The following is a 17,331-nucleotide window of genomic DNA, read 5'->3' on the forward strand; positions in this document are numbered from 1 at the left end:
TGCTATACTGAGACCTAACGTGATCCAATGCTGGCAAAGGACTCGTTAGCTTTCAATTACAAAACCAGCTGTAATGCTGTCAGAGCTGGGTGAGCTTTGAAGCCATGCAGCTGCACTCACCGTGCTGCCCCAGTGGCACAGATAACCCAAGGCCGGGCTGGTTTGCACACAGATAATGGGGAGTCAGCTTGTAAACACGGGGGTGTGAATAATTCATGATCCATTTATTTGTGTCTTTGAAGAGAAGATGAGCGGACAAATGGTTCTTAAATAGTCTATGGGGGATTTCTCCCAGTGTGGGCTCAGTGACAGCCTGGTTCACCAAGAGAGCTCTTCTAATCGCACACTGCGGAGTCACGTGGCTCACAGCGCGCTCTGTTTCCATGTAACTGCCCGGCTCACAGACCCGGCCGTGCCATGAGCGCTCACGCAGGCGCAGTACGGCTGTGCGAACCGCAGCTCCCAGCGGCGCGCGGGGCCGGAAGCGGGGCGGGGCCAGGCGGGATCCCCGCCCCCCCGCTGACGTGCGCGGCCGCCATTCCCCGCAACGCCGAGCGGCGCTGCAGCCAATGGCGGAAGGGCGGGGGCGAGCGCCGCGCTACGCCGTTGCCGGTCCGGCGGCGGAAGGTGAGCGCGGCGGGTCGGGGCTGCGCCGCTGAGCTGGGAGCGACGCCCGGCTGAGGAGCGAGGGGGGGCAGGTGAAGGCCGGGCGGGGGCCGCGCTTCCCCGGGGGTACGAGGAGCGGGTCTCTGTGCTCGGGGCGCGGAGCCGCGGCCGGCCGGGCGTTGCCGTTCTCTGGGGGCTGGAGGCGGCCGCGACCCCTTCACCGGGCGGGGGGCGGCGCGGCCTGTCCGCGGCTCGGGAGCTTCTCGCGGCGGCCGCGAACTCCGGTCCCTCCGAGCCGAGCGCGGGGCCTCGGGCCCGGCCTTCCCGAGTGCTGCCTGCGGCTCCTGCGGCCCGGGGATGGGAGCGGGGCTTCGGGCCGGCCTGCGCCCTGCGGCGTGACACAGCGCTGCGGGGCTGCTGCTGCCCGCGTCCCGAGCCGGGCGGGGGGGAACCGCGTCCGTCCGTGTGTCTAGGCCTTCGTGAAAGCGAGCTGCGGCCTTCCTATGAGAAACCCTGCGCCGGGAGCCGCGGAGAGCTTGTCTTCTGAGCCGTCCTCGTCGGGTTTTGTTGGCGTTTACAAAGTAGGTCAGGCGGCCAAATGGCAGCTCTGGCTGCGTTTCCGTGGCTGTGCCTTTATGGCCTGCTGCTGAATGCCTGTGCGGTGCCCGGGGTGCAGCCGGGCCGGAGGGCTTCGCTTGTTCTGGCACCGCAGCACCTCATGCCGAGCTCCTGCGGCACGGCACCGCGAGGCCGAGCGTGGGGAAATGGAACGCATTGGGTGGCTGCTGTTGGTGAAGTTGGTGTATTGCATCCGGAGGAAAACCAGCGCTGTCTCTGAAGACACCTGAGACACGCAGCTGAGGTTTGCAGGGACCTTTGGCCCAGCTCTGCCGGAGCAGAATGTCCAGGCGGCTTTTGGAACACCACCCTGCCGAAAAGGACCTGGGGGTAACGGCGGATGGAGAGCTGGACGTGAGTCAGCAGTGTGTCCTCACAGCATGGAAAGCCAGCTCTATCTTGGGCCACATCAAAAGTAGCGTGGCCAGCAGGGAGAGGGAGGTGATCTGCCCCTCTGCTCTGTGTTGGTGAGGCCTCACCTGCAGTGCTGTGTCCAGATGTGGAGTCCTCAGTACAGGAGAGACATGGAGCTGTTGGAGCACATCCAGAGGAGGGTCACAAAAGTGATCCAGGGGATGGAACACCTCCCCCATGAGAACAGGTTGAGAGCTGGGGCTGCTCAGCCTGGAGAAGAGTAGGCTCTGAGATGACTTGATAGAAGCTTTTTAGCTTTTAAAGGCGAGCTACAGGAAAGAAGGGGGGCAGACTCCTTAGTGGGGTCTGTGGTGACAGGGCAAGGGGAAGTGGTTTCAAGCTGGAAGAATAAAGATTTAGATAAGATCCAGGGAAGGAGGTTCTTTTTGCTGCCTGGTGGGAAGGGGAGCTCTCCGTCGCCAGGTTGTGCCTCTGGGCCGGGCCTGAGCACCACTGCAGGGAGAACCACAGAACTTGCTTTTTTTCTATGGGCTCGATGTATTTTCACAATACTTGTGACTTGCACGTACCAGGTCTGACATGGCTGCTGTCCACAAACGCTGCTTTACTGCCTTATACCTGTTTGTAATGTTTAGAATGTTTATGAAGTCTTGTTTGTGTTAGTCAGACACAGTGAAATTATCTGTTGCTTGCTTAAGCTGAATTGCTCCAAATCATTCAGAGCATGAGAGAGGTCAGCACTTTGTTCTCAGAGTCGTGCAAGAAAAGCTTGTGGTTCATACCGTACAGAGAATGCAGTTTGTAGGAATGTAATTGAACATTAAATGAGGTCAGCTTGAACTCGGTGGAGATATTAATTTATTTTATAAAGAAAATATTAATGGGAGACTTAAGCCATAAATATACAAGGTGCAATGTTACTCTACTCGTGCTATTCACATCCTTTATTTAGATGGCTTTTCCTTTGTTTTTCTCCAGTGTCTACCCGTCCCCAGTGGCTGTAGTACCAAAAATGCCTGTAGGTTGGCTAGAATAAGCCTTGGGCTTCACTGTGAGGACAGCAACACTTCAGAACTGGGAGAGGTGAATGACAGAACAGTAGCTGCATGTGGAGTGAGAAAGGGAGAGCAGTTTGTTCCAGGAATACATCATCCTGCAGTGATGCAAGACAAGTCCTCTGCCTGTTGGAAGCATTTATGAGCTCGCTAAGTTGATCTGCAAAATTATTGCATTCAAAAAGCATCTTGAACTTCATTTTTATAAAAATATCCTCATTGTTTAAAAAAAATAAATGAAAATCCTCATTCTATAATCTGGAACTGATTATGCTACAGATGTAATAGATGACTTTGTTAATGGCTGCAGCTGGAGCTTTGGATGCTTCTGCTTTGGGGTTGTACCCCCCAGTGCCTGCTTGTGCTATTAGGTGCTGAGTTGAGCAGTGTGTGTTAGAGGGGGATCTCGCAGCCCTTATGTGTTGATATGGCTGTCTGAGCCTGTGAGTGGTCCTGGGGCTTTGAAAGCCTTTAGGTGCTAATCAGCGAACAGGTGCCTAAATGAGCAGGATTTGCAGCTGTTAATTCTGTTCTTATGTAATGGAAACTTGATCTGTGTTGTACCAAAGCAAGTAAGCTTGGCTTCATTTTTCCTCCTCCTTGCGGTATGGATAGTTACCATTGGGAGAAGCTTCCTGAGTAAGCCAAGAACCTACTGTAGAAATCTGCAGCCACACAGGAGAGGTTTGCTCTTACAAGACAAACATTGCCAGGTCAGGAGATGTTTTCCACAGTTGTAACAAGTTCCAGCAGTCTGGTTTCCCTCATTAGTGACTCCTGTGGATGCTGGTGGATTTTCCCTCTCTGGGTTTTTACAGCAGTGGGCTCCCCGTGGATATCCGTGCTCAGCTTTCTTCTTGAAAGATGCTCCCAGAGAAGTTCAGATTTAAGCCTATTGCAGACTAGAGTGGGGCAGGAGCATTGGGGCTTTGTGTAGGTTCTGTATTAAGCATAGATATATCAGATTGCCTTAAGAGACTCCAATGAAAACAGTTCCAGCTGTTGGTAATTTTAAAGCTTGTATGAAGGTTAATTCCTTGTGATCCTCAGATACACACGTCAGTATTCCCTAGCATTTTGTTCTTTTTATTCCATCTCTGTATCAGAGGGGAGCTGAGGAAGGTGTAGCTTGGCTTTCTGGGTTAAGCTGGCATACAAAGAGTGGCACAGTGAGTTAATGTGCCTCATCTGTTGCTCAGCCCTGTTACCTTCCTGCTGCGCAGGGAACAGCACACGTTGCCAGTGTTTCAGTAGCTGGCAGATGAAGCTGGTATCTTGTCTTTGAGAGGCTGCAGTTTGAAGGAACACAGCAGTGCCAGGACATGCTCTTTATTGACATCCTTCATCCCTTGTGTTGCTTGCCTTCCTTGCTTCACCCCCCTCTTGCCTCTAAAAGCTCCACAATAAAACCTGTAAGTAATGGTCATGCAGAGCAGGGAAGTTGTACAGCACCTGAAGATTGTGATCATAGAGCAAAGCATCTGCTTTAGTAAAACAGGGTCTTCCCAAGCCTTGGTGATGCTGAGAGGTGGTGGAAAGGTTTCATTCACTGGAGGTGAAATCTCAACCTGTAAGCAGTAGGATGAGGTGCATGCACTGCACCTGGATACAGAGTGGTATGGAACTGAGAAGGGTGTGTGGGTGAGTTCTGTGTGCAGGGAGCATCTTTTGTGCTTCCTGCTTTGAGTACAGCTGGTGAAGTGTGTGAGAGTCAGAGCTGGTTTAGCAGTGCTCAGGTGTGTGCCCATGTTTGTATCCAGAAGTGCTAGGAACTCACTGGGTTGCAGTTGTGCAGATGTGGGCCTGTTCAATGAGCCACGGTTGGCACCTTTCGTAGCCAGAGCTGTGAGCAGAGAGCAGTGAGCTCAGCCCTGCAGGGACAGCGGGTCCGGGTCATCCAGCAGCTGGCTGCCTGCTGAGCAGGGCACGACCCCTGCTATTGTGATGGAGTAGTGTTTCTTGGAGCCTTTCTACACAGCCATTTCTGTTCTCCACTTGCCTTAGGTTCATTTCAAGCTGCTGAACTCCCACGTTTTAGTCTGGTGTGGTTTGGAGAAAAGAGGTCTGCTTATCTGTAATTTTTGTTCTTTAAGGATGGCTTCTTACAACATGACTCCTGGTTATTTCTGCCCCCACATAAACATTACCTTCAAATAATAGGTTGTTTTTTCAGATAAAGCCTAATTGGGACTCCTTAGTACCTTTCTGGTTTGCTGTTAAACTGATTTACTCTGGTGTTTAGCAAGGAAACAAGTGAGCTTAAGTGAGGCATCAAACCCTGCTCTAGTGGTCTGTAGCTCTGATACTAAACTTGTGGGACTTCCATTCCAGCTCTGGTCAGAAGCTCATGGCTCAGAAACGGCATCCTTAAGTTCGGGTGTGTTTGAGAGAACAAGAATTACAGATAGGTAATCTTCTCTCTTCTTTTCTTATAGGTTTGGAAGGACGTCATTCTAAGATACTGAGAAATCTGGACTTTTTAACAGTGTACTGCCTAAAGAAATATCAGGAATTGAAAATTGTAGCTTCCTCGCGTTTAATTTTATGGTATTTGTGCCTCTTATTTTTTCTGTAACTCTAGATCAAGAAACACCATGAGTACAGTAAGTATTTTACTGATCAATGCAAAAGTGATTCTTAAAATGTATTATCATATTTGTGTAAATCTTGGTAACAGCTTTAAATACGCTGCAGCACTAATTTGCCATTTAACTTCATGTTCTTTGATATGTAAAAGTTTCTTATCTGTAGGTGCTAGCAGCGTTTCAGAAATACTTGGAGCATGAGTGAAAACTTTAGGCCAGGCTGATGGCAGTGATTGGCTGGAAGCTAACACCTGATGTAATTGTGAGCTCATCTTTGCATGTAGACCTTCAGAATGCGGTGTGGCTTTTTCCTTTGTGACTCAGCTTGTGGGAAACCTGGCACAATGTCTGCTCCTTGATGAGATCAGTTCAGATAGGAGTCACCCATACCGCTGTTATATTTGTGCTACAGACTCCTAGTGGTGTGTTTGGTTTACCTTGATGTTGCAAAAGTGGGGGCTGCATTAGTATTACTCCTAGATAACGTGCTAAGGCTTTCTTCTCTCTTAGACTCCAAGAAAGCGCCGTGGAGGATCAGCTAACTCTAGGCAAGCTCAGAAACGAAGCAGACTGATAGCTTCTACCACAGAGATGGCTTCAGAAGGAGAGCCAATAGAACTGGAAGAAAGTGGTAAGCTTTCTTTTTAACTTTGTAAGAAAACAGGCTGCTCCTGGAGTGCTGGGAATCCACGTAATATGTTTTTTGCCAGATCCAAGGCCCTTTGAAGGGGAGTGGAAAGCTACTTGTTTAAGAAAGGGCATAGTATGGAAGCAATGAACAAGCCTACCGACAGCTAAGATTGTTATTGGGGTGCAATGCTTTCACTTCCATAGATAGGTGAATTAGGTAAGAAAGGTACTCATGTGTTGCTCACGCATCCAGTTATCTGGTCTGATGCACTCGGGGTTACTGCAGCTGCCACTTCAGATAACAGCAAACTAAATGGGGAAAGTTGCAAGTTTTTAAAAGATATTTTAAATTGTGATCAGTCCCTTGAGGGGAGGAGCTCTGACCCAGTGTGTTTCACTAAAGGACCAGAACCTAAAAAGCCTCTTTAACCTTTTAAATAGATAATTAAACCGTCTTCTGAAATTTTAAGAAAGGGTTAGAAGTAACTGTTGGTCTCCAGGTAAATAAATGGCTGCTTCTGGTTTTGCTCTGTATTTGGCTTTTGAAAGTTAGATGAGATGTGATACTGGGACATTTACAGGACTGGAAAAGACTCTTATATCCTGTTTGATTCATGTTTTAAAGTGTGATAAACATTCTCCTATATTAGATGAATGTGTTGCTGTGTACCTCTTACAAGCTACTGATATATCAGAAAGTACATGAGGTCAGTTAGTCGTGCACTGCAACTTGCAGAAGCTGTTAATACTGTATATAGAGTGATGACAGCAAAGCATGAATGAAAAGTTGAATATGTTACCAAAGAGAAGAGGGATGGGGCAGTGTTGCATGATACCTCAGCCTGTTATACACCGATGGGTAACTTTACTCCTATGATCTCTGATTTGTGTTCTAACATTATGTTTTTAAGCCGGTGAAGAAGTAGTAGATCTCACATGTGAATCTTCTGAGCCCGTAGTAGTTGATCTAACTCACAATGATTCTATTGTGGTAAGTAGTGACATGCTTATCTAAATGCTGTAGTCAAATGAGTTCTGGGTTGTGCTTGCTGCTGATAGAGTCTAAGGATGAGTTCAAAGTTGGCTTTTCAGTATGTGCATTCCTTTGAAATGTGTACTGACCTGCATTAGGAGATCTGTGCAGTATAAGCAAGTGGATACACTCCCTGCAGAAGTAAACTTAGTCTGTACAAGACTGGGCCTTGGCTCATAGCTTACCAGAGCCTTAGTTTGTCAGAAGACAAGCTGCTAAGTTTGTCTTCTGGCATCTCAGTAAGTAGCCTATGTTAAAGGGTTAAAGTGTGGCTCTTATGTAGCATTTCAGAGCTCACATCCAATCCCAGATGGACCTATTAATGTATCTGCATCTGTGACTACCACCTGCAGGTGATGAGCACAGTCTAAAGTAGCTTGTTGCTCCCAGTCTTGGGGTTATGTTACCCATCATGGGTCATGTAAGTAAATGCCATTTAAAGCTGAAGCTGTGTTGAATATTCCAAGGGAAAAGGCTGATGATTTAAACAGAAAATCAAAGAAGTAGCAGTAAGTCTTCAGCGTGACAAATAGGAAGTGTTCAGGCATCTACAAGTTGCCTGAGCACTAGGAGCTGGTTAAACTTCTAGCAAGTCTTTGAAAATTCACTTTTTTGTTACTGTTGTTATTAAAGCTTGAGCAGTATTTGATCCAGTCTGCAGCGTAGTTAATAATGCTGGTTTTGGGATGCCACTACTGCCCTGCAGAACCAAAAACAAGCAGTGGGAATAACAGGGTTTGTTGCTGAGCCTGTACAAGGGGAATGCTGCAATCCTTATAACATGGTTTGCATTGCCCTGGCTTTGGTTCCACTGAATGTAACAGCAGGTTGGTTTTCTGTTTATTTTTCAGCAGTTAGTGTGATTTGAGGCGTTCATGGATATCACACCTGAACCTCTGCTCTGGGGGGAGAAAGAGATAAAGCTGCCTCCAGCCTCAATCAAGTTGGGGTACTGAAACTGGGGAGCAGAGAGGAGATTAAGATAGTTCTTAAGCTGCCTCCATGTCCTTCCCTTAGCAGCAGTGAAGGCAAAACCCAAAGTAATCGCTTAATAAATGAGTCATTGCTCTGAAACTATTTTAACATTTTGTTAATCAAGATGACATTGTGGTATCCTGAAATTCTTACCTTTGTTGTAGGCATTACCTTGCCTTGTTGTTGATTTATAGCTATTCAGCTGCTTGTACATAAAACTTCAGTGCATACTACAATGTAACTTTATTTTTCTTTTCCCTCCCATGCTGTGTGTGTTGGTTCATCGTTGAAGATCGTTGAAGGTGAGTTTCCATTTTACAAGCAATCAAGGAATTGTCCTGAACTTTTCCTTTCCCACAAACATGAGCAGCATGGATTGAAACTGCTTTCAGGGAAAAACAAAGAGCAGTGCTGTAGTACCTGGCCAGCACCTCAGGGAATGGATTCAATCTGTATTTCAGAGTCTCTGTGAAAGCTGATGTGAAGTATCTGAAATAAAACCCACTGGATGTTCTTAGAATACATTTTTCTTCTCCAGTGCAGAAGTTCCATAAGCATGAAGTCATCAGTCGCTTGGGTCAGCGTTTGTAGCAGTGGAATATCTGCTTTGAGTAAGACTGTGTTCAAAGGCCTAATTAGCATGTGTTGCACTGAAGGAAATGACGTAGAAAGATATCAAAGGTTGTGCTACTTTCATTATGTAGTCTGACACTCCTCAAATGTAGCACCGATCAGTTGGGTGTTTTCTGCCTCAAGTGTAACTGGAATTATAGACAAGGTATAACAAAACTAATCCTTTGTACCTTTCAGACCTTATTCTGATTACAGTACCCAAGGTGTGTTAAGAAGTTGTTAGCTGCTTACCTAGGATGTAATCCATTGGGGGCTCTAAAGGAAGTGAAAAAAGCAACAAAACAAAAGCCCCACATGCAATAGAGATTATAACTCAGTAATCATACAAGGACTTCTAAATGTTTGGGCTATTTATGAAATCATAATTAGGGCTCCAGCATTGGTGTTAATGATGGAGCTGCAAAGAAATAATTCTTGCGTGCAGTTTCTGATGGTGGAAAAGCAAACAGCGGTTCTATAACCTCTGGGTTTTGTGAGCTCAGTAATTTTTTTCTGTTCTTGTATGAGTGAGAAACGAAAGCAACTACCTCATTTAAATGTGCCACTTAGGTGCCTCTTCTGTCACTTGTGAAAAATGACTTGACTTTGTTACCAGAAGAATGTCCCGAGGCGTGTGTGTGTTTGTCCATATGGTCAGTAATCCCCTGAAGCAGCAACTGGCTGCTGGCAATGATATCAGTGCTCTAAGCAGTTTAGGTAATTGTGGGGGATGGTGCTCCCTTCTAATCTCAAGCTTTATACAGGTCTGAACAAAGTGCTCACTGTTACCGAACCTTTTTGCTCTGCCACCTCCCTGCGCTCCTCAGAAACTTGAGTCTTCTCTACCTTCCTTTATTTATTTTAAACAATCAATGGTTGTTGTTTGTTTATTTGTTTTTTAATTCTTCAAGGTAGTAAAAGTGTTGTAGAATTCTCTGTATGTATTTTATGGTACATCTAACTTAATAAATTACAGAGAATCAACAACGGAGGAGAAATCTCAGGCTAAGAGGCCAGCGGCAGTCAGACAGCTGTGTGCTTAGTAGCGATGATGAAGATGAAACAAGAGATAATGATGTGTATGTAACAAATAAAGCGTCTCGAGAGCTGGGACCACTGGAGGATGAAACTGCAAGCTCCAGGTATGTATGCCTTATGGCCTAACAAACATTGAGTTTTGCTGTTCTGTGCATGCAGGATCATTATGGTCTGGCTTATCTTTGAAATCATAACTTAGTTTCCACTTCAGATTAGTTCAGCATGACATTTCACATAGTGACAAAATGATACTGTTTGCACTTCTTGACTAAAAAGCCAACGCAAGGTGGGTGTACAATTTTACTTGCAATCTATAAGCTAAAGAAGTGTGGCAAGGAAGGAGGATTAGTGGCAGTCTGTAGCTCATGATGCACTGCGTCTGCCTCTTGTGCCAAGCTCTGGCAGTGCTGTTAAGATGTGGAATTCTTTTCCATTGGTGTAGATGATCTGGTACCGTAATCTACTAAACTATGAATGAAATCAGCTTCCTTGTCACATGGTCACAAGAGAAACGTGGTATAAATATATTTGAAAATATGCTTTGGGGGGGAAAAAAAAGAGATTTCTACTAAGGGCTGTAACGTTGGCTTTTGTTGGCAGTAGTGCTGTGTGCTTAGGCCGTACTGTTCAGGCTGTATTATCATTAAGTGACTGTCTCTGACAAGGAAATAGACTAAACCAAACTGCAACTGAAGTGCAATGGATAATAAACTAAAGAAAATAAATCTATTTTTCTTTGCATTATATATATTTCCTAAGCACTTACTGCATACTTAAAATAGAGTCGAGCTTCTCAACTGACTGAGAGCAGTTACTGAGGAGGGACGGCTGTTCTTATCTCTCTGACAATCTTGCAACTCTGAATAGAGTATCCCTGGCTGACCTTATGGCATGAGGTACTGGATCTGAGCCAAGTGAATGGCATTTACAGCACAGCTGATCTGCCTGCTGTGGTTACCAGGGAGTGAAGGAGAAGTCAGCAAGATGGCTGATAATTTCCAAGCTGAAGAGCAGTGGTGGGGGATTTTGTTTTGAATTTTAAGTGGTCTATCACACTGACAAAGAGAAGTCAGTGTAATAATGGGGATGTGCTAACTCACCTTCTTTGCATCCCAATGTCTGCAGGCATTTATATGTGACCTTAAAGCTCAGATGTTGTTAATCCTTTTTTTGGGTACCTTCAACTCAGATCCAGCTGTGCAGCCCAGCAGTCCTATGAGTTAAGACATGCACTGTGATTTAAAAAACCAAACTCACAAATGTCTGGATGGTGGCAGTAACTTCTTACTTCTAAAACTCGGAGGCATTTTAAGGTGGACTCCATAACAGCCTCTCTGAGCATGTTTTGGGAAGCAGCTCATCACGCTGATCTTACCTCGGCGGGCTGTGAGCCTTTTAGTTTACTAGAGGGCAGTATGGAAGAGAACTTGGATACAGGAACATTGGTTTTCAGGCTATTAAATGTGCGATGTGAAGTTGCTTGTAGCATATGAAAGCAGTGCTCTTTCTCATTGAATTTGCAAACTCGTTACTTTGGGCCTATTTTTGGTTAATGTAAAAAGGTAATTGTTTAGATGCTCATACTTCTCTGTTAGAGCTGGGCCTTCCTGCTCTGTGTAGACAATGCTAAGACAACTCAGTGATATAATTTCTATCATTGACGTGAAGGTGAGGTTATAGTTTTGCACCATAAATGGCTCTGTGGCAGAGTACAGAGCTGAGTTAGTCTTGCTCATGTGAAGGTTATCATCAGCTGTAATTAATTATTGAGTTGGTATTATAGCCTCTGCTTAAAGAATTTGAGTAGTAAAAAATGGAGAAATTAATGGAATTCAATTATGTATGTGAAACTAGGGATGGACTTCAGCATTACTTGCTGCTTGAATTAACGATTATGGGATGAAGGGTATCTCAGGCTTTTTATCCTTGTTGTTATTAATGAATTATATAAACTGTTGCTTAATACGGGAGATGGCAGGATTACAGAACTGCAGGGGTCGGAAGGGTACATGTATGTTGCTGGGTTGGGACATCACTTAATTGGAATATGGGATGTGTTAATTTATCAGCCTCTTTCATTTCTGGAATGAATGGTTACAAAACCACGTAGCTGTCCTTTAGTAACAGAACTGATACAATGTCTTGAAGCTGAGCATTGCTGTATGTGTGCTGCATGGTGTGCTGAAGGACGAATGAAAACCAAGAAGCTGCTTCCCTTTGGTGACAGAGACCCAACCTGCTTATTGAATGCAATAAATTGATGTAATTAAAGCTATGCAGGGAACTTCAGATGAAATGTCATGGCTTGTCAACGCGGTCAGATGATGATGTGACATTTTATGTTTCAGTAACTCTCAGTGTACCATGAAATTGATGGATGTATGTTTTGTTTTATTCCCTTTACCACAAGGCCTTCTGGTACTGTTAGCTGTCCAATTTGCATGGATGGCTACTCGGAGGTAAGGATCCACGTTGTCATTTCTCTTTCTTGTTGGAGGGAGAATGGGGAAGAGGGTGAACTGCACAACTCCTTTGGGATGGGTGGGGATGGTACAGGTAGCTAGCTTGAAGTGCAGGCTTGGGTTCTAAGGTAAAACTAGGTAGTAGCGTAGGCAGGGGGAAAAATAAGTGATGAGAAGACACTGAGAGGTTTGTTATTACAGCAGTGATGTACTGCCTGTGGGCACCAAAGTGGTGTTTGGTGCCAGTAGACCAGCAGAGCTGAATTCCATGTTTGCCTGCTGTAGGGATCCTGCTTTAGCAGGGGGTTGGACTCGGTGATCAGTGGGGATCCCTTCCAAGCCCTGCAGCTCTGTGAAACACCTGCTGTGGTTTCTTTTCTTCCAGATTGTGCAGAGTGGACGCCTTATTGTGTCAACCAAGTGTGGCCACGTCTTCTGTAGTCAGTGCCTCCGCGACTCCCTTAGGAACGCCAACTCCTGCCCAACCTGTAGGAAAAAACTCACTCATAGACAATACCATCCGATTTATATATGAGTACTTACGTTTCTCAGGACAGATTCAACTGGATTTTGGGGAAAAATGTCACGTTTTCGATGCTCTGAAGATTTGAGGAGCAACAGGTTGTGCACACGTCCAAATAAAACTGATTTTTTGAGAATAACTCAAGGAAATAACTTTCCTTCTACTTTTTTAATGCGTGAATAAGAGGGGTCTGAATATTTTGTTATTTCTTCTTGAGATTCTTCCCACCATTGTGTACAGATACGGGATAGTTACCTCCCAAAGTACAGATGAACAGTTTGCCGTTCCATCGCGCTTTTATTTTTCTCCTAACAGATGCTCATTGTGTATTTCTTTCTGCTAAATCGCCTTTGCCCAAGTAGAATAAGTTCTGTAACAATGGATGGTTCCATCATTAACTGAATTGTCATCTGGGGGCAACGCAGTCAATTAACCTGCTGTTAACCAGCAGTCAGGTGGTTTTTTAAGCAGACAGCTTGAAGGTGTAGATGTTGTTGTGGACTCCGTGAGATCTGAGATGTGTGGCCCCATTAGCAGCATGTGCACCGTGAGAACACCGCCGAGAATCCCTGTGTGTGAACCACAACGCCTTTGGTTTCCAGCATGATGAGATGCTGGGTTTACTGCAATTCTATGGAGCTCTGTGGCTGCGGAGCAGGTAGTGTCCTCTAGGTTTGCTAGTGATGAATGAGAAGCAAATTGTATGTATGCTTTGCTCTCGTCAGCTGAATACCAAACTACCCAGGTAGATCTTCTTACTGAATGGAGTGTACCCAATGCAATGCTTCCAATTCAGTGCGCTCACTTCATTGCTCTCTTCAGTTGCTGTCCTGACACACCTGACTGGTTTTAGCCTGATGCATAAGATTAACATTTAAATAATTGTAACGCTGTGAATTGAGAGGGACAAAGAACTTTATTAATCTCTGCTCTAAAGGCCGTGCATCCTTCGTTGTGGGCGTGATGCTGAGAGACATCAGGAGCCTGTCCTGGGGGGAGCTCTGTGTTTGAACGAGGCAGGAAGGCACAGGTGAGGGCACAGGTTTAGGCACTGTTGTCTGGTCACATTTTTTTTGTTGTTCCAGAACAGAGTTAAAAACATCTACCTTAAACCAGAGGAAATCTGCAGGCTGATGTGGGATTCCAGATGAGCTGATGCAAACAGGATCATAACCGAGAGCATTAAAATCAGTGTGGTGTGGTCCACGTGTGCTGCAGCTGCATCTGTGAAGGCTGAAGTTTGGTATGTAAAATAAACCCCAAAGGAGACTGTCAGGTGCCCTAATAGTTGATTATGGAAAACCTTAGAAGTAGTATTCTGGGCTCTGGGCAACATGTGGCTGAAGGATGCACTCGGTTAGCAGTGGCTCTGATGCTTCTTTGCTGACTTGTCCTAGGGATCGGTAGGAAGCCTTTAATTAAAGCAGCTCTTTTAATTAGCCATCTCAAGTTCTCGATTGAAGATTGCATCCCAAGAGCCACGTTTCTTTTTAGGATGTTGAGGGGCATTACTGGGTGTAATAAAGCATCCCAAAGAACAGCAATACCTTCCTGCGTGTTTTGGGGAAGCTTGGCTTTGGTTCTGTTACCAGCACAATGCAGGTCCTGCACTGTGGCAATACTGTAACTACCAGGAGGTTACGCATCTCTCCTTCCTGTGTGCCCCGATGGCAACATGGACCCATAAGTGAAGGAACACAGCAGCCTTATAGGGTAGCACAGCGAGGGCTGGAAGTTCTGCTCCAAACAAGTTGAAATGCTGGGACAGTCCTAAAGGTGACTTAAAATATGAAGAGAAGCAGCCCAACATTAAACTGTGAAAATATTTAAAGGCCGTGAAGGGGGAAGAACTTGAGGGCAGTTTTTGCTGGGTGGCTGCTGCTGGTAACGAGGGGATTTAATGGATCACCTCCGGGTGAGGCTGCATCGCATCCACGTGGCTGCCATAGTGACAAGCTGTAGCCTGACGTGACTTTGCACAACTCCCTCCGTGTAAATACCACTGAACAGTCTGTGCTTCAGTAGCCCTGATTGGAACCTAGATACCCAAACAACGAAATATTTAACGAGAAGGGTTTTTTTTTAGCTTTTGTGCAGCCTGAGAAGTGCCCCAGATCTGTGCTTCTGAAGAAGTTCTCAGTATGTGGGCAAATGCCAACTTGCATTTTCCTTCTTTAGTTACAAAGGAAAAGGAAACCCCGATATATTTGCGTTCCGGTGATGTTTCACGTTGGCAAGAGCCGATAGATTATAATATAAAGACTTTTTCCATTCTGTAAATGTATGTCTCGTTGTATATAGTTCAATTTCTCCTGTATTTAATTGTATTCATGTCTGTATGTCACATCTATGTTGGACTCTGCTGGTAAGCAAACAGCTCTTTCAACAGGTGGAAATAAAAAGGAATTTGCTCAATGAGGAGTTCTTCCTTGTCGTGGCTGTTGACGATTCCAAGCGTTCCGAAGGGCTGCTGTGTGTTGGCGGAGCTGCTGGTGCTGTTTGTGAGCACCGTGGCTGTGTGCAACACGCTGGGAGGGCGGCAGGGAGCAGCCGCTCATTTGTGCTGCAAACAAGGCAGAAAGATGCCGTTGCCTTGTGGCTTTTCCTCAGCCCTCTGCTTTGCCTTCCTTATTCTTTCTCAATGAAGCTCCTGCCCTGTAAGGAGAGGGGAAATGGCATTTCTGGTCAGGCTACCTGTTGTGTCCGTGTGAGCCCTTTGTGGAGATGTTGGCTTACATCACATCCCTGTACAAATGCGCTGCACCAGAGGGCTGCTTGTAGGCCTGTCTATTCCATTGGTCTGAAAGCCAATGTGTTTGGATGGGCCTGGTTGTTATTCTGAATGACGGATGCTGCTAAAACCTGATGTGTGTTTCCTACAGCCCTTCGTTGCTGTGCCCAACGCTCCCACGCCATTTCCTTAAGTTGTTTATTAATGGGAAATTGGATCACAGCTTCCAATTTGGCTGTTGGTGTTTCACACGTGGATCGTGCACACCTTTGTGCCTCCCTCCTCCTCGCTGCTCTGCAGGCAGATGCATTTTAAAACAGCCCAGGGTGAAGGTTTAGCCATTCATTTAACGAGGCTCTTTAAGAGCTTCATTTCTAGCCTGCCAGTTTATAGGATGGGTACGGTGCAAGTCTTCCAACACTGAAGAAAATGCCTTCCATGTGCTGCAGTGTGATGGGGGCTCGGGACCACCAGGAGCAGCCTGCAGGGCGCTGATAGAGAAGTGCTTGCTGCAGGCTGGCTTCACACCGCTTCTGGCTGAAGGGCATTTGAGGGGCTTCTGTAAGGGTGTGGGCTCTGCCGCTCAGTGCAGCTCATCAGCTTTGTTTTATCTTGTTTCTCTCCTCCAGCTGCTCACGTTCCGTGCTGCTGCCCAATGGGGCCTCGCTGGCTCTGTTGCCGTTCCTTCTCTGTTAGGATTCCTGAGACAGCTCGTTTCAAAGTGATTTTGAAAGCAAATGTTTCCTATCTCTCCATTTATGCTCTCCTATAAACTGCCTTTACGCCAGACATTATTTCTGCCACCTGGCTGGCTGTCAGGCTGCCATGTAACCTCCTTGCTCGTACCTCTGTGCTTCCACATCTGCAGCCACAACCATCCACAGCATCCTTCTGCACGCCCACATCTCTTTGGGCGCTGAGCTGCTGCTGTGCTGCCCCGTTGCACCTCATGTTGATGCTGAGGACCTCAGTTCATCAAACCAAGATGCAGTGCGGGGCACAAGCAGAGAAAACTGTGCTTCAGCTTAGGTCCAAAGCTTAGGATCTAGACTTAGGATCTGGGCTCAGCTCTTTCTTGCACCCTTTCCTCCCAGCAGGCACAAGGCAGTGCATCCCTTATACGTGTGCTGAGGTTCCTCTCCAACCCTGAGCAGCCTTAGAGACACCAAGAGAAGAACAGTGGTGACGGCTGGGGATCCTGGTGCTATGCAGGGAGGGGAGCTGTGGGTTCTGCTCCAAACAGTCTCGGTGCCAATAGAGATTAATGGGCAGAGCTGAGGCGGTGCTGTCTCACAGATCTCCCCCCAATGGCTCCAGGTGGGCAGAAATCTTTTTCTGTCTCTATAAACTCTGCTAGAGGAAAATAATGGGTATTAATTCGGGGAAGAGATGTGGTTTGGATGGCAATAAAATGGCTGTGTTTGACAACACGCCGGAGTAATAAGGTAAAGCAGTGAATTACTTAAAGCACTGCTGCAGGTTGGGGGCTGTGGGGTGGGGTGAAGTGAGCCATCCTCTGTTTAACAACTGATCATACAGACTGCAAAAAGGAAGGGGAGGGGGAAATAAATGAACTTGTGACAATACTGTTGAGGTAATGGGGGGGTAATGGCTCTACTGCATTTGTTGTGAGAAGGTGGTGGTGAATCCCACAGCCCTGGGGGGACGCCAGGTCAGTAGGTGCCACTTGGCAGCTGAGGGGATGAGGTGGGTCGGGGATTGGGAGCTCAAGGCTGAGCTTAGTGAGGTGGAGGGACTGAGTATCTGGATAGGAAGAGGCCAGCAATGCTCCCGCTTCGTTAATTTTACATGGAAATATAACCCGTTTCACATGGCTGTACAACAGGCTGATGTATCATTTCAGGTCTGGGTATGATTAATTAAAAAGAAACGTGGCTCCTGAAAGCTGCGTCACGTATCTGCCCTCCTCTGCCTCGTGCCTGTTCCGAGCCCTGTGTGTGCTGTGAGGGATTATAAGCCAATAATAGCGAACGTGTTGCAGCATTTCAGCGTGCTGGAGGCAGACTGAAGGCTGTGCAGATGTAAACAGCAAGAGAGGTTTGTTCTGTAACAGTGTTGGTGTTCCAT

The 17,331-nt window shown here is 46.4% G+C and overlaps 1 protein-coding gene across 1 annotated transcript; it reads left to right on the forward strand.

Moving 5' to 3' along the window:
- Positions 1-493: 493 nt before the first annotated feature.
- RNF4 (ring finger protein 4) lies at positions 494-14,927 on the forward strand. The gene is made up of 8 exons (XM_072336277.1): positions 494-627; positions 5,090-5,257; positions 5,750-5,870; positions 6,781-6,860; positions 8,170-8,179; positions 9,466-9,631; positions 11,938-11,986; positions 12,375-14,927. The coding sequence occupies exons 2-8, from the start codon at positions 5,249-5,251 to the stop codon at positions 12,522-12,524; spliced, it is 585 nt and encodes a 194-aa protein (XP_072192378.1). The 5' UTR covers positions 494-627; positions 5,090-5,248; the 3' UTR covers positions 12,525-14,927.
- The last annotated feature ends 2,404 nt before the right edge of the window (positions 14,928-17,331 follow it).

Source organism: Excalfactoria chinensis, chromosome 4 (genome assembly GCF_039878825.1).
Source record: "Excalfactoria chinensis isolate bCotChi1 chromosome 4, bCotChi1.hap2, whole genome shotgun sequence".
Classification (NCBI taxonomy): Eukaryota; Metazoa; Chordata; class Aves; order Galliformes; family Phasianidae; genus Excalfactoria; species Excalfactoria chinensis.